The sequence below is a fragment of the Myotis nattereri genome, assembly GCF_964212035.1.
Source record: "Myotis nattereri genome assembly, chromosome: 2".
In the NCBI taxonomy this organism is placed as follows: domain Eukaryota; kingdom Metazoa; phylum Chordata; class Mammalia; order Chiroptera; family Vespertilionidae; genus Myotis; species Myotis nattereri.
This window is the reverse complement of record NC_138076.1, coordinates 32,366,652-32,388,339: the sequence shown is the minus strand read 5'-3', so window position 1 is coordinate 32,388,339 and position 21,688 is coordinate 32,366,652. Positions and strand designations below refer to the sequence as shown.

Below are 21,688 nucleotides of genomic sequence, written 5' to 3'. Positions count from 1 at the left end.
CATCCCTTGAGCAGTCAACACAGTGTAGTCCTTTTTTTATTTTTAAAGAATTACCAAATACATGCAAGCATTATGAAACTGAGAAATATAATTTAACATGTATAAATTTCTAGGATAATATAAATGTCCTGGATCTGTGTTGTACAGTATGGTAGCCATGGTCACCTGTGGGCACTGGACACTTGGAATGTGGCTAATGAGAGTGAGGGAATGGATTTTTAGTTTTTCATTGTGTTAATTAATTTAAATTGAAATAGTATTGTGTGGTGAATGGTTACTGAGTTGTATGGCACAGGTCTAGGGAATAAGAAATATGAAGTGATCTAAGCCTTGTGACTTCTCAGAATTCCCCCAAATCTCTTTCCCTTACACCTTATCTGATTCCCCTTATTGAATATGGTGTTTCTTGAATTATGGCCAGTTCCTCATTAACAATTGATATGAGATTGCATGGGTAACTTGGGTATGCCAGTAGCCCAGAAACCCAAATTTAGTTATAGTTTTTTAAAAGTTATTTTTCTTTTCCTTAAACCACTAACTTAATTGCTTTGGGTATTTGTATGTTTTTCTCTTGCCCACATAGATAAGGCTAATGGGGCAGTGAATGGGTAGGAAAGGGTGGGAAGGTGCCTAAAAGGGATGGGGACTCACCCTAAATGAATTAGCTCTGGGCTCTTTGCTTCACTCCACCCTTACCCCATTAGTGATTGAAATTCTGGGAAGGGCAATCATATGGCTTTTTTTTGTTTGTTCTCTGATTATCCAATCTATGTGTTTGTCTTTTACTAACTCCTACCCCTTTGCACTTTCCTGTCTTTCCACTTGCTGCTGTTGAATTTTTTGTTATTTCCCCCTTTCTCCATGCCTGAAATGTCTGCTGTCTTATAGGAAACTGGGATGTAGAGGTGGGTGAGGGACCATTCTGCCAGAGTACCAGGTCCTTAGAAACAGGGCTTTAAAAATCCATGATTGATCCTTAAAGGCAGGACAAGCAAAATATACCTCCCACCTAAGATAGCGAATAGAGAATCCAACAACCTTCTTGGTAAAAGAGATATGGGCATTTTAACAAAAGACAATCCCTTCATCTTGACCCTTTGGGGAGACTGGGATGATGACAATGGAGTCTACTTCATAGGGATTCATCATGTCCAATGCGACTGGAGGAAGGTATTTCTAGGCGGGCGAGGGCCTTGAATCAAGGCCTTGTAAGTGATTGTGGTCTTGGGAGTTCTGTTCAGGAAGGCACCTCCACCTCTTCCCTCCTTCACCACCAGCCTAGCGCGCCAGCAAGGAGGCGTGTGAGTGTTGCTCAAGGTGCCCCCTACTCTCAGAGCAATTTATTTGTGTCCCTGTCATAGATTTTACTGCACTTTAATTCATGTTAAGACTAGCTTTCAGGCCTCTGCTCTCCACCACTAAACTGTAAGATCCTTGCAGGCAGAGCAAAGCCTTCCTGTGGGTGTGTCCAGAAGTGCCTATCTCATGGCGGCGGGGGTGGAGGTGGTGGGGGGAGGGGGGGCTAGAACATTTAACGAATTACTGGGTTTATTAAAAGGTCAAGGGAGCCCAGCCAGTATGGCTCAATGGTTGAACAACAATCCATGAACCAAGAGGTCATGAGTCTGATTCCCGGTCAGGGAACATGCCTATGTTGCAGGCTCAGTCTCCAATAAGGGGCGTGCAGGAGGCAGCTGATCGATGTTTCTGTGTATTCCTCTCCCTTCCTCTCTCTCTAAAATCAATAAAAAAAACTCATTAAAAGAAAGGTGTGTGTGGGGGGGTGGTTGTCAGGTAGTGTAAGAGGTAAAGTGTTATTTAAACAAGCATAAATGAATTAAATTTGAAACCCTCATTTATGATTTGGGAGTTACCAAAAAGCACTTTTAAGTCGTGCCGAAATCATAGAGGGCTAACCTGAAAATGACTCGGCCATCGTTGTTGTCAATGCCCTCATGTTAAAGATGATCAAACGATGTCTTATGATGAAAGTAGAGGTTCTGGAGAAATTCATGAAGTCCCATGGAGTATATTGTTTCAACTATATATTTATAAAGAAAATAAGAGTAGTTCCTAGTAAAACTTCCACAGGCAGGAGCTTTTTATTTCCAAATTGCAGGTTAGGAAAATAAGTAAAACTTTAAAAGGTTATGACACTTGCCCTTTATGGAACTTGACCAATGTTACTATGGATACCATCACACTAAGTACATATTATTCCAGAAAAGCATGTTCTAGCTTACAGCATTTTACTGACTTTTCATTCTTACCACCAAATGACTGTCCAAGACCAAATTTAAGGTATTTTTTTTATGCAGCGTTCCAGATTCTCAGATATTTTCTCTCAGCAAACATCCTTTTACTTCCTTCTACCTTCTGCTCAGAGATAGCTCTTGCCAAATTCATTTTTTTCTGAGTTTTCCTTAAAATACCTTTAAAAAGCAATTAGCATTTTATTTGTCTAGGCAGTTGTTTTCATCATGCCACCCTTAATTTTCTAGGAGAAGTAAAAAAATTCTTTAATCACAATAACAGTTTATCTCATGAGAGAGAGAACTAGAAGGCGGACACCATGGCCCACATTCCCTAGCGAAGCAGCCATCACGGCCGGCCGGGAGGTCTGATTAGCCTCCGTGCACAGTTCCAGGCCAGCCCTGGGAGGACGTGTGAACCTGACCTTCCCAGAGACGTCCAGCCAGTCAGACCACCACGACACAATGATTCAGTTTTCATTCTGATACTTTTGTGGAAACGTAATGCACGTCAGAACATCACTTCCTCACTCTATTTTGTTTAAGGAACAGAAACATTGGTTTACAGGAAATGTGCATTGAACTGTGAGATTTTAATTTTGAATTAGAGATTCGAACATTCGAGATCTGAAAAATCACAAGCCTACTAATATCAAAAACATTTTTTAAAAAAAATTATTTTTAACTTTAAGACAGTCAGACATAATTTAGGTATTTTTGTGGAGAAGTATTCATTATCATTAGATCTTTATTTTTCTCTGTAAGTCCTAGTGAAAATACTGAAATGCATTATGCAATAATTTCATTGCTTTTCTAGAATAGAGCAGTTGACCACAGTAACATCATTTTTTAAACCTACTTTTAGGGTTTTAAAGGGCTTTACTCCTTACGTCTATTTTCTTTTAAGCAACCCTGTTCCTTTTCTCTATTTATAAAATGCACAGGAGGTGGAGAATCTGCTTGTGATTCTAGCAGCAATATTACACGTTGGAGACATTCGGTTCACGTCTCTAACTGAGGAGGACTCTGCATTTGTTTCCGACCTCCAGCTCCTAGAACAAGGTCAGTGGAGCAGACATAATACGTGTGCAGTTTTGCAGACCTGCCAGTAGAGGGAGACACAGTACAGAAAAGCCTGGTGGGATGAACACTAGAGCAGAATTCAGTGAGAATGGTGAGGGGAAAAACAACCCTGTACCTTTGTTCTTTTTTATAAATGGCTACGGGAATGAATAACAAGATGTACATTTATGTTCTCCTGCGGCCCACCACGTTAGCAGGTTGATTCTTCCGCACACACTTGGGTTTATTTATATTCTGACTATTCTCCACCCCCACCCCCGCCACCCAGTATATTTTGGGGGCACGTTATTAGCTAAACATTTTAAACCTAATATAATTGCTTTCCTGCAAAGATCTTGCCAAACATCTCTCTCCTTTGAAGTTGCCTGTTAGTTACTCCCAGTTTTTTGGTGGTTGTTTTTTTTTTGTTGTTTTTTTCCCCCTTTAAGATACCTTAAAACCACAGATTGTCAGTGAACAGCATATCTTCACCTCATATCAAAGTCCTTTAATAGGGAACTGGGAGAAAACTGCCATATCTATTTGGGAGGGAAAGGAGAGAAAAAACCAGTTCTGACTTACTGCAGGAGCCCATTAACACTCATCAACACTTTGATTACTTACAGGCTGTTTCTTTGGTTGAATTTGACAAGTTGGTTATTTCATTTTCTTTAATACATACATTTTCTAATGGGTCTGTGTAAAGCTTATAAATCATCACCATCAAGTACAATGTTCTCTTTCTAAACAAAATACTAACTTTAGTTTTCCACACTGCTTTAATTGTAGTGGCTGGGATGTTACAAGTCTCAGCAGATGAACTGGTGTCTGCTCTAACAACTGATATTCAATATTTTAAAGGTACGTTTTTCCAATACTCTGACTTTCACCTTGGTGCAACCCTGGTCTTCTTTGAAATACAAAAAATAAATGCAAACTTACCTTTTCCCACTCAGTGAAACGATTTCTGTGAATTGAATGCCAAATGAGAAAAGCATGAAAACCTGTTTGGTCACTTGATCTGACTATATATCTTAAACTCTCAGAGCTTTTGAGAGACCATTTTGACTAATTGGTCACCCTTCCTAGCTGCTCAGTCATTTTAGACAAAGTCATCAACCCAAGGGCATTGATTTAATGAAAACATTGGGTCCCTGTGTGTATGTGGTGCCACACTGTCCTCTTCAATGAAGAGCATCCTTTTCCCTCCATGTCAACACTTTCAATAAATAGCTACCATTTATTGGGCACTTACAACAAGAATTCTAACAACCGCTATAAATGTGGGGATTTTTAAAAATTCTGACAGGTTTCTAAGAGGTGGGCATTTTCATTTCCATAACTAAGATTTCAAAGAGGTTAAAGAACTTTGTAATCATTAAGAAATGGCATTTTTGGAATTAGAATCTAATGTTACCCAATACCCAGAATATGTCTCTATGCTGTAAGCATTTCTAGTCAAGGGGCCAGGGGAGTGGCTTTCCCCCATCCTCTTCAGTTATTCACTATAAATCATTGCCTTTCCAACCTTCCTCTGTATTGGAATTCTGGGAACTCACCATCCACCTGATCTTTTTACTCTAAAGCACCCTTCTTCTTACCTCTGTTCCTATTGGACCTACTTGCAGGTATTTAGGTATGTGACTTATAAATTTCTGCTTCACATCTAGAGTTCCCTTCCATGTTTCTGAACTCTGTGAATCTGCCTGTTATCCACTCAGTTGTCCAAAAGTCATTCTTTTTTTTTTTTAAATATACTTTATTGATTCTTTACAGAGAGGAAGGGAGAGGGATAGAGAACCAGGAACATTGATGAGAGAGAAACACCAATCAGCTGCCTCCTGCACACTCCCCACTGGGGATGTGCCCGCAACCAAGGTACATGCCCTTGACCGAAATCGAATCTGGGACTCTTCAGTCCGCAGGCCGACGCCCCATCTACCGAGCCAAACCGGTCAGGGCCAAAAGTCATTCTTGATACCTCTTCCTCCTCCTTCTCCACTGAGTAAATCAGACACACTCCAGCTCTACTCCATAAACAGCTGTCATTCTTACTGCCTTCCCTTCATTTCTATCACCATTTCCTTAATTTATCATTCCCTCCCCAGATTTTGGCAGGAACAGTCTCCTTCATCTTTTATCTTTTCCTCATCTCATGTTGCCTTCTTTTCACACTGCTTTCAGGTATAAGCTTTCTGCAAACATGATTTCATCCATGGGAACAGTCTTTGAAAGATTTCCCAACATCTTTGGAGTTAAGCTTGTCACTTTAGGACAGCACAAGAGGTTCTTTTTTACTTGGGCCTTACCCAACTTTTATGCTTCGTTTTTAGTCATTCTCCCACTGCTGTTCTTGCATCCATCCACACTAAGTTTCTTGAAGTTATCCAAATGCATTGTTTTTTTTTTTAATCTCCTGACTTGTTGATGAAAAATTGAACCCTCCATTAATATCTATAATTTAATATATGCAGATTCCTCTGCTTACACTTGCCCTCATCTCCTTATTCACGTGCCAGATGTGTGTCGCATTAGAGCCCGTAATCACGCTGACTCTAGAGACCCCAATTCTATAATATAGATAGCGCACTGCTTTCACTGCTATTGTGTGTTGTTCCATCCCCATGAACTTGAAAGTATAACTCCCTGACTCTCAATTATCTGCTGTTGTTTGTTTGCTTATTTCAACCAGTCTCTGAAGCAGTTCTGCTCCCTTGTGTGCATGTCTGTGATTAACAGCTTAACCCTCATTTCACGTGGTCTTCATCCTGTCATTTATCTCCCTGCTCAGCCTGAGTTGCAATGTTTAGCCAGGTTGGCCAAGGCTCTAAAGTTTGAATATGATGTTCCCATTTCCTCTCCTCTCTCTAGCATAAATGCTGTCATAGGCTCAATTCCAAAACATCCTCACTTATTTTTTTCTTCTCTAGTCTGTTCTCTTCTAAAAAATCTTATTATTCAAGGTTTCAATTGCCATCTCTTTGAGAATGTCACAGAAATTTCTCCTTTAAGGCCCAACTGAGTTCCCACATTCCAGACCCACATTTTGGTTAGTTGGATCATTTCTTTGAAAATATTTAAAATATGACTAATTTTCCAGATGGCCAGGTTTCCAAATGCCTTGGGGATGATTCAGTATCCAAACCAGTGAGCTGTTAGCAGGAAACTTGTTAAGAGGGGCCCTTCAAAGAGTTGGTTCCCTAAGAGAACGGAAATTAACAGTCTGCAAAAGGTCAAAAGCTGTGGTCAACAATTGTAACAAATAAGATGCAATGTATATGACACATGTAAGGGAAACATTTTATGTAATAATTGACCAAGACCGCATTTATTAGAATCTTGGTATATTTTTCAACATCTTCTGGGGCTTGGGGGTGGGTGAGGGATGAATAGGATATGCCCAGTTTTGCTTGCTTTTCAATGAGAGAAACCCTTGTTCTTAGGCCTCTTCTCCTCTCCACTATCCCAGGGGATATGATCACACGGCGGCATACTATAGAGATGGCGGAATTTTACCGGGATCTCCTGGCCAAGTCCTTGTACAGTCGTTTGTTTAGCTTTTTGGTGAATAGCATGAATTGTTGCCTCCAGAGTCAAGATGAGCCTAGCAGGTAAGACTGATGGATGCTGGTTGCTGGTGTCATAGATAACTTAAGAAGTCTCACCTCTTAAAGATGCTTTACAATCCAGTGTGACCCATAAATTAAACTATTCTTAAAACATTTTATTTTAACAAGTTGAAGGATTTTATTGACTATTTACAAAGATTTAATCCTCCTTCCTCCCACCCCACACACATTGATGAATTAATCAAATCATCTCTCATGTATGGAGATACACATACATTCTCTCTGGACTGAAGGCATATAGTGTCTTTGGAGCACCAATAAGTATAAAGGTGTTTAAATCTAGGAGGAAGACAGTTCAAGAATACCTAAAGCAGTTAAGTTTGTTGAGGAACCCATGTCTGTCTCGGAACCAATTTGATGGTGCATTTCAGATCAGCAATTCTTCCTGTTTTCTTCACATATTTTGTGGATTACTTGATGAAGGGTCTCTATGGTAATAATTTCACGCATAGCCTTAATCATCTTTAAGTAGAAGCTATTCAGGACTATTTGATTATCTAAAAATTATAGATCTCCATGGCATCTTGTCAATGGAAAACTTTGTTAATATTCTTGTCACTAATAATGACCTTGAGCAGATTATGGAAAGCAAAATTTCATCCAGAAGACTTTACACATTCTTATCCTATGTAATAAAGAGCTAATATGCTAATTAAACTGAACAGCTGAACAACCATCCAGACGACCTTCCAGATGAAGCTGGTGCTGCGAGGGCTGAGCCTCTTGCACGAGTTTCGTGCATCGGGCCTCTATCTTTGAATAAAACCTTTTGAAAATTTCTTAGTTGTCTATATACACTCCTTTACCAAATTCCTGAAAATTGCTGCCTTTAGAGGTTTCTTGGAAAACATTATAACTATCATGTATTGCTGGGAAAGTTCCTAAATAAATATAGTCATCTCAGAAGATTTCAAGGACAAAGGGATGCTGAAATTCTCATTATAATGTATAATGATCATTCCCACTATAATGATCAGCAGATTAACTATGCAGTCTGTGATTTAAGGGCAAATATAGTATTATTTATATTTTAGCAGACATGCCTTAGTGTTTGATATAGTGAGGATTTTTTATTTTGTTATTGCTTATTGTCAGATAATTTTGATTTTCCTTTAAATATCAAGATTACTTACAGAATGATATTAATATGCTAAGTGTGCCAAATGAATCTTGCATAACATTATTGGCAGCTCTGCTGAAGTTGACCTTGAACAAATAATATATAAATCCAGCTGCACATAGAAACTTTTAGAAAATTTCCACTTGACATTTAAATCTTAGAGTCTTAAATTTATATAATTGGAAACACGTGTAGTCTAGATTTTTGACTATATACACACAGAGAAAAAATATATAAACATAAACCTTGGAAAACACATTCTTTCCCTTTGAGTGGAAATATTATCATTGTATCAATATGTAAATTTATGATATTAGTTTTATTGTTTAAAATTATTTACTAAGCAAATGAGCAAGGACAGGAATTAGTGGAAATTATAAATGAATTAATGTAGTATAAGTTTAACTTCTAAAATACAGTAAGTCTCATTTGAGTCATAACTCCCATTCTTTCTTCCCTATTTCTCCCATTGGTCACCCAAATTTAGATCCTGAAAAAATGCAAAGGAAGGTTATGTTTGCAGTATTTCTAATTCATTGAAATTCATGGAAAGTTTAAATTTTTGCAGATTTACAGACCCATTTCCAAAGTCATAGAAAGGTCTCGAAATGTGGATAAACTTGGAATAGGTTTTTATAGTTTATGAATCTCCAATTTTGTGGAAATTTTATAATGTCAAAAAAGATTATATAACATAAATAAATATATATCCCTATGGTTAAAGTTGGCAAGCTCCGTTGATGTTGAAGGGAAGTATTTTTTTTTTTCATTCTGTCTATTTTTGTAAGATTTGCAAGCAAAAATAAATAGAAATAAAATATAAAGGGAATAAAGTAATAAAGGGAAAACAAGTGGAATTACAGCAGATGAAATGTATGATCTTGGAATGCTGGATTCATTTCCTGGATTACAGCAAAATAGGTACAATATTAACAATATTATATATGTTAAAAAAACTCTACTTTCTCTAACTAGATTTCAAATGAGGTTGCTTCTAAATGAAAATCATGGGGTATAATGCGGACGCTGACAACTAGTTAATTAGGACGAGCAGAAGTGTTTGCCATGTTTGCCTGGCCAAAGTTGAGTCAGCGAGGTTAATGTGAGGACATACACCAGCCCGTTGCTGCCTGGGTCCTGAGTTCAGTGCAGGCTGCCTGCACCAAATGCTGCAGCTGGAGACCAACCGGCTGGCAGCTTTTATTTTATTTATTTTTAAAATATAGTTTTATTGATTTCAGAGAGGAAGGGAGAGGGAGAGAGAGAGAGAGAAACATCAATGATGAGAGAGAATCATTGATTGGCCGCCTCCTGTACGCCCCCAACTGGGGATCAAGCCCGAAACCCAGGCATCTGCCCTTGACCGGAATCGAACCTGGGACCCTTCAGTCCGCAGGCTGACACTCTATCCACTGAGCCAAACCAGCTAGGGCTGGCTGGCAGCTTTTATTCCAGGTCTGCCAGGAGCCGGTCCATGCTTGCTGTTTCAAGGGACCTGGCATATATGGCATACTGTTCTTAATATGTTTGCTCACCTTCTAGGCACTATGTGTTTTAACCAAGGTCTCTGAGAAATGTTGTTTCCCCAGGTAGGGATTTTCCCCTGAAGTTAGGGAGGGAATAAAACCTCTTAACTAAGTGCCAGGCAGGTAATTAATCACTTTAACTATGAACAATCATGCTTAAGCTACATAATCTTTACTCCCTGGAATGGAGATAAGAAACGCCCTAACCTTTGTAATAGAGATTGATAGGATTGAATCAACTGGTATAAATACAGATTTAACAAGACAGCAAGAGACAGAGAGAGAGAGACAGAACCTAGGCACAGAACCTACACAGAACGTTCTCTAGGGACAGAAGAACTTCGCTGGAGAGAACATGGCAAAAGATCCTGGACTGAACCTGACTACAGAAATTGGCAAGAGAACCTGACTAGAACCTGGTGACTGAACCTGGCTGGAGAACCTGGACAGAACCTGGCTGGAGAACCTAGCAAGAGACCATGGACACAGAACCTGGCTGGAGATCCGAAGCAGAACCTCTCTGGAGATCCTGGCTGGAGATCCTGGCTAGGCTGCTGATCAACTGAACGCTGTCTCCGTGTCATTCCTTATTCGCCGACTCCGTCCACACCTTTGGGGACCCCTGGACCCGCTGGGGTTGGACCCCGGCACAGGTCCACACCTAGTGGTCAGGGCATTTCAAAACAGAAGCACACTGACACTTGATTTAACTTACTTGAGACTTATTATCTAAGCAGGTAAAAGGGAATAATGCTAACAACAACAATAAAATACCTTCTATTTGTTTAAAACTACTTAATAATTAAAAGGTGATTTTAAATATCAAATAATTTCTAGAGAAAACGAATGAGTGGTTCACTTTGATCTGACTTTTCTAGAGTTATTTGGCCTCCACTCCTCTGTGAATGGTCAGTGACACACATTGACACACAGTGTAGGTATAAACAGTCACATGTTCAAACCACATGGAGTTCCACATAGATTCCTACTTCCTCATATGTGGAAAATTGGCAACCACTAAGGACGCCGGAGGCACTGACCTTCTCTCCCATTCTTCACTGGCCAGATTTTCCTCCATAAATAAAAGGATGTGTGGGTTGTCTCGTCCCTGCCCAGGGATGTGGCCCTTCTCCCCAAGAAGAGGCCTTCCCTCCCATGCTTCCCGCATTGCAGTCAGACCAATGCTGTGGTCCCCTTATCCTCAGGAATCTTGAATTTGACAGCCAGGGTCTCTTTTCCTCATTAGGTTAGCTTATTGATCAGGAAATAGTATCCTGCGGCTTTAAGATTCCCCTGCTTCTCAGGTGACCTCATCTCTGGTCTGTCCTGCGACACAAGCAGATATAATGTAAAAACTGCAGGATTGTCAACTCCCTTATTTCTGTCAAAGCATCTTTCTAAGTAGGTTCCTTTCAGGGTCTAACCTCAGTGTCTTAGAATAGTAGCACTTTAAATATGAAGTGCCCCGCTGGTGTTGCTCAGTGGCTGAGGGTCGATCTATGAACCAGGAGGTCATGGTTTAATTCCCGGTCAGGGAACATGCCCAAGTTGGGTTGCGAGCTCCATCTCCAGTGTGGGACATGCAAAAGGCAGCCCATCGATGATTCTCTCTCATCATTGATGTTTCTATCTCTTTCTCCGTCTCCCTGCCTCTCTGAAATCAATAAAAAATATATTTAAAAACTGAACTTTGTGGCACAGATAAGATTCTGAATAAATGTCCTTAATACACCTATTCTAACATGGCTTATTTTGCCTATTATGATAAAAGTTCTTCCTCATTTGGTAATTTTGGTTGCTTGTTTTTAATATAACATTTAAAATGGAAAGTCTTGCTCTTAAGCATTTGTTATTCTTAATAAAATCATAAACTTTTTGTAAAAGATAGGGAAACATGGACAGTATTGTGTTGGCCACAAGAAGAGTGTTTTATTGTGTCAACATTATAAACAGAATTGCTTGAAATTTTTTAAACATGTAGTTGCATTATTACTTATTTTGATATAACCACTTATTAAACAAGTGTGATTTTCACTGTAATGAAAACATGTTCTTCTTATGCCTTACCTTCTTTCAAAATAATCTCAACGAGGATAATATTTTTCCAACCCTGGGCGAAAACATGGGTAGGTCCCAATACTTTTCTGCTCATTTTTAAATAAATCACAGTCCCACGAATCCTTTAAGTCCCCAAATATCCAGTATTTGAACAGAAATTAATAGCGTCCAAAGGTGAGGGTTCTCTCTCTCTCTCTCCCCGGTGAAGGCCTGTGGTGGCAGCTGACTGCCTCCAGGAAGGGAGTGAGGAAGGCTTCTGCACCTCAGCTTGCAGGCTGTGCCTTAGGCTCTCCCAGGAAGTGGGGCGCAGGAACAAGGGCATGAGGGGTGTCTTAGCTTCCAGATATTTGAGGCTTTCTGGTGAGAAAGATAGTTATCCCTAACCCCTTCTCTCGGCTTCTTCATAGATTCCTAGTGCTGGACTGCTCCTCCTAAAGTCCTCAAGAAATGAGAAGTGCATTCATTCCTACCCTACCTACTCCCACTGTCACCCATTCTTCAGGGCAGTCCACCAGGCTTAAGCGCACACCACGAAGGGGTTGCTTCTCCGCACCTTCCCAGGTGTGCATCTTGGACAGGATTTCTCTGGATTGGCAGGGAACTGGGAATGAGACAGTGCCTTGAGGAGTTGTGGATAGTTCAAAGGCTCACTTTTTATAATGGCTAAACCAAAGATGTGCACTGAACAGATTTTAGGTTTTATAAAGGATATCATCCCTGTGATTCTGAAACGAGATAGGTGGTTGGAGAATCTTATTAAAGTGTAATGAATACCTTACATTTTTTTAAAGAAGTGATAGTTTTTGTGAGTTCTAAAATTGGACCAGTTTCATAATATAACACATATCCCTGATACTGAATTATCAAAGTTAAATTAAATTTTGTTTTTCCTGAATTAACATCTTCATCAGAGTTCTGGTACAAACTTCACTAGAGTCTTGGGCAGGCAGAGGGCCTTCTAGAAAGTTGGAGAGTTCTGTAAATGTCTTCAGGCACTGAAAACTACAGTTTAATCAGCTTATTCTTGTCATGAGTCCTGAATACAATGGTTTATATTTATGGGGACACCTGAGAAATATAACCTGTGGGACATTTTCATTTTTACCGTTAGAAACACCTTAAGAATAAATAGATTGAAAGTCATAGATGAAGTTTAAGAGATAATCCAGTGGAGGGGGGGGGGTGATGGTTACTTATTTATTTATTTCTGTGTGTATTCATCCATTCATTTGTTTATGTCTACATGCCCTGATATCCACATATTTGGAAACATAATTTGACATGCAAGTAGAATACAGTAAATAGAGTTTTAAGCATACATATCAATTTTTTTGTCACTGAGCCCTCAGTTTCTTAATGTGCTTATAGGATATTACATCCTTATAATATTTTACTCGAGCTAAACATAGACATTTAAAATTTTTATGATTAATTACATTCAGCTTTGATGAGCTCTAGAGACTTTGGGAGGAGAGTTCTCTAAATACCCTCACATACCAAAACCTCTATTTCACTGCAACTAGTGTTCATCGTGAGTTCTCATGTATCCAAGCCCGTTCATTTGACACCTGGTTGCAAGAACTTGGTTCCAGGGTTAGCTGAGGATAATGCAATGACGCACACAGTTTTCAGCACAGGGCCTGACACAGCGGAATGGTTGCTACAGTGAAAGCATGGCGGTTATGGCTGGAAGAAGCTTCCTGGTTTTTCTGTGGAGAAAGGAGGGTTGTGAAAAAATGCAGATGGACGACATGTTGAGTCTAGTCTCTTCCATTTACTTTTGATTCAGTGATCTTGCTTGTTTTGAAGACTAGCAACTAGAGGAAATACGTTGTTCTCTAGAAACAAGAATAATGCTGTTTACATACACGGCTAGGACGTCAGGAGTGATTTCCGTGTTTGCTCAGTTTTGCTTTGTAGTCAGCAATGATAATGGACTTGCATGAATCAGTTTCCACACTCCCTCTTTCTCTTATGGCACACCTATGACACGTTGGCAGAATGCCTGACTCGGGTCCGGAGCACAGTTTGTGGTCTTTGATCATTGTAAAATCTGGTCCACATGCATTTGGAATCATGATATTATTGCCTGATCTGGAGGGTTTTTTTTTTTAGGTAAAAGTCACATGAAGAGAGAACAGTTACTAACCATGGACAGATGAGTAAGTGGTGCCTGGAGTAAGGAAGTGGCTACAAGGTGGAGGACACAATAGATGAACAGGGACCTTGTGATCTGTAGAGATGGGGACCCTCCGGATATTTGGGAACAGGTGGGAGAAGGAGGTTAAATTGGAATGAGGTTTTCAGGATTTAAATATGAAAGTAATAATTTCTTTCCCTGGGAGCCAGGGGCCATCCTCTCAGGATCCTTTGATCCTTAGATTGAGATTGATTATGGAGAGAGAAAAGAAGGCTATTAAAAAAATATCACTTGTGGAATTTCTCAAACTATTAAACCTTTCCTCTCCAATCCAATATAATGTAGACTTAAATAACACAAGAAAGTATTAAACATATAACAATGAGAAAGATAGGCTGTCTGAGGGAGAGGTTGAAATTATATTCTTTAGAAGTTTTTTTAAAATTTGCATATCAATTCAATGATTTACATCCTGAAATTATTAGTAGACTATTTTTGCAACTTATCCTGTTTCTAAATTCACATATTTTGATTCTAAGGAAGATCATTTCGTTAGTGAATAACGAAGATCCTAGGTGTCCAGCAAGATTTCCATCAGCACATTTAAAACATGATTTATGTGTTCCCCAACCATCTGACTGAGGGCATTGCAAAGGATGACAATGGTAACAGTGGGATTCAGCTCCCCAGAGTCTCACAACTAATGACTCACACTCTGAAATGAGAAAAAAGAACAGGTTCAGTAGAAAGTAAACTTAAGGTCCTGTGTACTAGGTGAGCACATTCCACTCCACTCTGACAACATAAAATCTGCACAAATCAGATCGTAGCAAGCCATGTAATATTCATCTTCAGAAAACTTGTACTTTTTCAGTAGGCAAGACTTGCTGTTCTTTCTTAATTAGAGGGAACAAATATTTCATGTAGGGAAAAATCGTTATAGCCTTGAAGAATGCTGCAGCTGGTTTAAGAAAACAACCCCGTGTCACCGTTTTGCATAATCTGTATTGGTCTGAAGACTCACTGAATGGCGGAGAGGGCTGATCTTCACCTTGGTGCTCTGAAATGAAAGGAAAGTGAATTAACTGGGTTAAGTCTGTATGTGGCTTAAGTTTCCATGTGGGAATTGTTCATAGTTTTGTTCTACTGAGTTCAGTATATATACAATTAGTTTTGGATATTTAGTGGTGTGTAGGTACATGTTTGTTGACTTTCCAAGGATTTTCAAAGAGAAGAGAATATTTTTATTTATATTGAAGTAATAGCCAAATTTCCTAAGATTTCTATATTTCTGTGTCCATTGATACAATGAGGTAGCATTTAATGTACTTCCAAAACGTTATAGTGTATCTTAACCTTTTTTTAGTTCAAAGTCCAATTGGAATGGCATAAACACACACACACACACACACACACACACACACACACACACTTTTTAATGTAATTTCCCAGGATTAATAGGTTCCCTTTTCAATTAAAAAAAAATCTATGTATATGAGCTATAACAATTTTTCAAGTTCTTGGTTTAAAAATTTAATAAATCCTGAATTAATAACTCCAACATGGTTCATAGTCTCCAGATATCTTTTTAAATTTTAGATAAAATTTATATATTTTTTTAAAAAAACATACACTGATGGAGGACATCTGCAATAGTGTCAACAATAAAAATTAAAATAAAAGATCTACTAAGATATCTCTTACAAGATGAGTAACATAATTTTTAAAACACTGCTCTGACAGTAGGCATGTGAATCTATTTTGTAAGATTATTTTTAGTAGATTAGATTTTTCAGCTATAGCTAAATATTCCTCAAGGATCCTGTCCATTAACAAGAGTGACTTAGTTTAGGGGCCTGAAGTTGGTGCTAAGGAGGGAGCATCTTTTGGTGTATGCAGACAAGCCATTAAAAATATCTCTACTACACTATTCCCACAGATCACCTATAAATACTTTACCTAATCTTATGACAATTTTCACATTCCATCTATGGGTGTTTTTTTTTTTCTGTGTAGGGGGATTTGTCATTACTTCTGCACCATATCCTGATGTTTTATAAGATGTATTAAGCCTAAAATTCAAATTAGGAGTCTGTGCATATGTGTATGTAGGGGTGTAAATGTGACTGTGCATATAATTATTTTCTTCTTAAATTATTTAACATTATATATGTGTGTGTGTGTGTGTGTGTGTGTGTATATATATATATATATATATATATATATATATATATCATGTCAGATGACTCCTATGACTTTTAAAAGTACTTGAATGTAGCCATCAATAGTTATAAATGGTCCTTATAAAAGTGTAATTTATTTTATCTTTTGCAAAGAAGTAAGGTCAGTTTGGGCAGGTTGATGCTTTGAGTTAGAAGTTTGAAGATTAATCTCCTCCAAGTAGGGTAGTCTCTGGGAGCATCCCAGGTGAGGAGAATTGTCCATTACTGGGATTGGATCATCTCAGAGGATTTAATTACTCCCTGCCATGCTTCCTTTCAGACAGCTCACTTTTCCTTTTCATACGTTTGTCATCATTCCCTCCAACAGGAAAGCTTAAAGTGGGCCATGGTCCTCTCCTTCTTGAGTCAGATGTTTAGGAAAGACTTTTTTATTTTAATAGCAACATGATTTTTCAGAATGTTTGCATACCCCTCCCCCCACTCACTATAGAATGGAACTTGCACTGTATAATTATCACCTAATTCTAGATTTAAGAGTTTCTGCTCTTTGAAACTATCCACATTATTTGACCAGATGATCTGGAGCAATTCTAAAGAGTATGGGGTGGGGCAGGGCTCAGTGACCATTATAAAGCAGAGGAATATTAAAATTAATTTAAATATTATTGCCCAACTGCATGCATCTTTCCCGTAACACTCAAGGAATCACAGTGTGAAAGAGTTTGCAATGCCCCTCAGGTTTTTCAAGCTGAAATAAATTAAAGAAACTTAATCTAAATGATAAACTAGGTGAGAATGGAGTAAGAATAAAACATCTAGAGCAGGGGTAGGCAAACTTTTTGACTCGAGGGCCATAATGGGTTCTTAAACTGGACCGGAGGGCCGGAACAAAAGCATGGATGGAGTGTTTGTGTGAACTAATATAAATTCAAAGTAAACATCATTACATAAAAGGGTACGGTCTTTTTTTTCAATAGTTTTATTCATTTCAAACGGGCCGGATCTGGCCCGCGGGCCATAGTTTGCCCACGGCTGATCTAGAGATTAAATGTTTTTTCACTGTTATTTTGGTAATAAAATTAGAGATTAATTTTCCCAAGAAAACATCTGACCATATATCTTTAACATCACTTGGGGATCCTAAGTAAAATCTCTCTCTCCCTCTCTCTCTCTCAATATATATATTTTATAAATTGGTGTTAAAGTTCATGAAACATCATAGAGATCATCTGTCCTCATTTAACAGACACAAAACTGGGAACAGTGTGAAGCTTGCTTCTGAAGCAGGGATTGAATTTGTAAATCAGATTAAAAATCAAATATTTAATCTACTTACTAGTTTTAACTTTCTCCCTCAGCACTTTAATGAAATGATTATAAAGATTTAAGCTTGCCCTAGCCGGTTTGGCTCAGTGGATAGAGCATCGGCCTGCGGACTCAAGGGTCCTGGGTTTGATTCCGGTCAAGAGCATGTACCTTGGTTGCAGGCACATACCAGTGGGGAGTGTGCAGGAGGCAGCTGATCGATGTTTCTCTCTCATCGATGTTCCTAGCTCTCTATCCCTCTCCCTTTCTCTCTGTAAAAAATCAACAAAATATATTAAAAAAAAAAGATTTAAGCTCTTTAATAGAAATTATAAGTAAGTAAATATTTCTGCAAGAAAGATCACAATGTAAAAATCTAGCCAATCAGCTCATAACTGATTAAGAGTTGGTAAAATTTATTTTGTATATTACTTTATTAATGATATGTAAAGTACTTAATTTTAATAAATACATTTGTATTAATATTGCCCAAATATCTTATAAAAATACTAAATCACCTGCTGTGCTGTTGTGAGGAAATGAAAGCAGACTTGTCTATTTTTTTTTCCATTTAACACATTTTTTTCATTAACTCTTACATTTGGGGGATGGATTTAATATAAAAAAAACACAGTACAAAGGGGTAAAGGCAAGCCACTTACTACTATCTAGAATTTGCACTATTAACATTTGCTACTTTTGCTTCAGATTTTTATTAACATAAAAGAAATAGACTTGTAGCTAAAAACTGAATTTCTTTTTGTTTATCGGCATAGGTTCATACCTCTCCTTTTCACCCCAGAGACAGCAATATCTTCAATTCTGTGTAAACTTTCCACAGTTTAGTTGCCTTTTGTTTGTTTGTTTTGGTCTAGATATTGTTTTTCCATAACAGCTATATAACATTGTGAATCATTAAGAATTTTAAAAATATGCTATCACACGGTACATTTTTTGCTGTACTTCCTTTTATAACTTCACGTTTTTGGATATTTAATTATACTGATACCTACAGAGCTAATTCATTCTTTCTAACTGCTGCACTAATTCCTCTGGATGAAAAACCAGAGTATTCTCATGTTTCCCTTGTGATGGGCACTGAAGCCTCTTGTATTTTTTTCTCAATTATGAACAGTGTTGTATCATCATACATGGCTCCTGAGATACGTGTTTAAAGTTGCTCTGGGGTATTTATTAAGTGGAAGAATTTCAGGGAGAGCATTAATTTTCAGTTTCCTAATTATGAGTGAAGCTGAACATGGCAATACAGGTCATGCACTGCCCTGTGACATTATTTATCATAGACATTATTTTTCTGATACAAGATCATCTTACATTTTTTTTCTAAAAATCTTTAGATTTTCAGTACAGCAGATATTTGTTTGTATTTATATGAAGAATTGAGATAATTTTATATTTTAGTCAGATATTTAATTATCCCTACCTCACTTATTAGAAATACTTTTACACCTCCTCCTGATTTTTAATCTATTTGACTGAAACTGTAACAATAATATATTGTTTTAATAAGTAAATTTTTATACATTCTTATTTTTATTTGTTTTGGATATATATATATATATATATATATATATATATATGAATTTTATTATCACTTTGACTGAGCCTATAAAAAATTCTTTTGGGATTTTGACTAAAAATACACTTACAGATTAATATGGGGAGAGTTGGCCATTTTAGGCTGTTGATTTTTCTCCCCCACAAATATCTGCATTTCTATTTATTCCTGTGTTCTTTCATTCTTTAAATAATGTTTGTATTTGTAATCAATTTTTTACACATTTTTATTTAAAATTTTTCTGAGTGCTTGTGCTTTTTCTTGCTATGATGAGTGCTATTTTTCTATTACATTTTAATTTATTTATTAGGATACTCAATCTTGAGTTTCATATGTTGATGTTATATACAGAAACCCTGCTGACTTTTCTTATTAGTTCTAAGAATTTTCCTGTGTAATATCTTACTATTTTATGATCATAATTATTTTTCTCTCTTCATTTTCTCTGATGTCTCTTATTTGTTCTTCTTATTTAATTGCATTGGCCAGCACTGCCAGTACAATGTTGAAAATTTGTGGTGAGAGTAGATATTCTTGTCTTGTTTCCAAATTGATGTAATGCTTCTAAATATTTGTCATTATGTAATCTGTTTACTTAGAGTTTCAATAGATAATCTCCGTTGAGTATCTTCAATCATGGATGTAAATTTTTATCTAATGTCTTCCCTTTACCTACTAAGGTTATTATAATGATTCTTCCCTTTTCTTTGCTCAGGTGGCAAATTGTATTGATGTAAATTATTTGATGTTGAGTGATTCTTCATTTACAGTGTCAACCCTATTTGGTCATAATGTAGTAGATTTAATTTTCTAGTTTTTATTAAGGAAGTTTGCATTTATTTTCATTAGTGAAATGAGTTCTATTTTTTTTTCTTTTTATATAATCCTTTGCTGTCAGGTTTATATTAAAAAGTAAATTGTATAGATTTTTCTATAATGGTTTGCACTAAATGAAGATGAGATGCTCCTTCAATGTCCAGTGAAACTCTCCTTAAAACCCTTTGGGCGGTAGGCGTGGATTGATTTTGAATATTAATTATTTTAAAGTTTATAAGTCAGTCAGATTACGTTTTTGTCATTTATCTTTTCTCAAAAATTGTCCACTTTAAGATTTTAAGTTTATTCATCAAATAAATTAGCTTCATTTTATAATTCTTTAATCTGCTCCTAGCTGTCATTTGACCCCTTTTGCATTCCTGATATTGTTTACTTATCCCTTTGCTCCATTCTCATTGACAAGTCTTTCTTGAAACTTGCCTATAAGGATTTCTTTTTTCAAAAAACAAAAACAAAAAACAAACTCATTTTGTTTTGTTGTCATTTCTCATTTTTATGTTTTTATTAATTTCTGCAGTTTTATTATATCCCTGTTTTGACTTTCTTTGAATTTTATTCCTCTATTTTCTTCTGACTTCCTGAGTGTAGTGTTTGTTTCAGATTTTCTGATGATTTGGTTGACCCTGAATCTATAAAGAATCTCTTAAGTATCTACTGAATGCATTCCAGACGTTTTCTATGCAGCGAAGCTTCCTTTGTTGTTTAGCTCTAAATATTTTGTTTTTATGTTGTTTCAGAGATAAAATAACAAGCAGCTTGTTAGAAAGATAAATTTGACACACCATGTTTTTCTCTCCTAATCCAAAGTTGGGAGTTCCCCCCCCCCCATTAAATAATGAGATTTCTTTGATTCTTATGAATACAGTATAAGTGACTTCTATTTCTGCATAGACTTATTTAAATCATGGTGAACATTACCATGGCAACCAAACTATACAAGTTAGCAAAATAACTGAGACAAACCTTCTTTCTAAATAATTCTCCTTCTGTTTCATTTCCTTACCAAAACACCCATATGCATGATTTCCTAAAGAGCTAAGGACCTTTTCTCTAAAATCATATATTTGTTTTTCATTATTTTGTGAGATTCATTTTTTTTCAAACAGAAGGATTCAGAATGATAAACAAGATTAGAGATTGACCAAAGCGTTACATATATTATAACACCCAAATGTAATTTTCAATGACCAAATAATAAATACAAAATAATCGTTAAAAATTTACCACACTTTTTATAAAAATTACCATATACTCTGGACACAATAATGATTAAATTTAATTATTGATCATGATAATGTGACAAATTGCTTCAAGAATAATATAGCTTATTGAAGCAATAAATATATATGCTTTTCCCTTAAGCACATGTTTTCAGGTAATGGGATAAAAATAATATTTGTCATATCTATGAGAATATGACACTTTTAGTATCAAACAGTAGTTGGTATTTCCTTTTTGATAATGACTATTGTGTGATTTGCAAATATTATTTGAGAGCCAAATAAATTCAACAAAAAGTGTAAGAAATTCAGTGACTTATAAGGCTAATCAAAACCTTCTAGAATTCTACTTTTCTAGTTTTTTTTTGGGTCAGGAGTACAGAGGGTAAAGCTTGTATATTTTATACAAAGCAAATAATTCATTGCATTGCTAGCCATGCCTGCTTTCTTGTTTCATTTCTAACTGGGGAAATGCATTTGGCCTCTCTTCAACCCCCTGATAACCTGTCCTGCTCAATAGAGTTAACCAAATCTGTATTTATTATTCTCCTCTGTGCCTGTCATTTGGGCATAGTGGCAGTTCTGCCAGAATAAATAATGCTGCAGTGCCATTCAGAAATGAGAACAGAATGTCCCATTCTGGCTCTTGGTGACCCTGCCTCTCCCTGAAGACAACACCAGGAAGGAAATGTCAGTACCACAATTTAAATACTATTCGCCTTTTTCCAATATAATTTTTAAATGAGAAGGATGAGCTTTTCAACTAAAGGACATTTT

At 37.0% G+C, this 21,688-nt stretch overlaps 1 protein-coding gene across 1 annotated transcript in view; it reads left to right on the top strand.

Moving 5' to 3' along the window:
• Positions 1-21,688, top strand: part of MYO16 (myosin XVI) — a 418,102-nt gene that overhangs the window by 177,680 nt on the left and 218,734 nt on the right. The window contains exons 17-19 of the mRNA XM_081084505.1: positions 3,197-3,314; positions 4,104-4,175; positions 6,784-6,925. Of these exons, the coding sequence (XP_080940631.1) occupies positions 3,197-3,314; positions 4,104-4,175; positions 6,784-6,925 (332 nt within the window). The remainder of the gene's footprint in view (positions 1-3,196; positions 3,315-4,103; positions 4,176-6,783; positions 6,926-21,688) is intronic.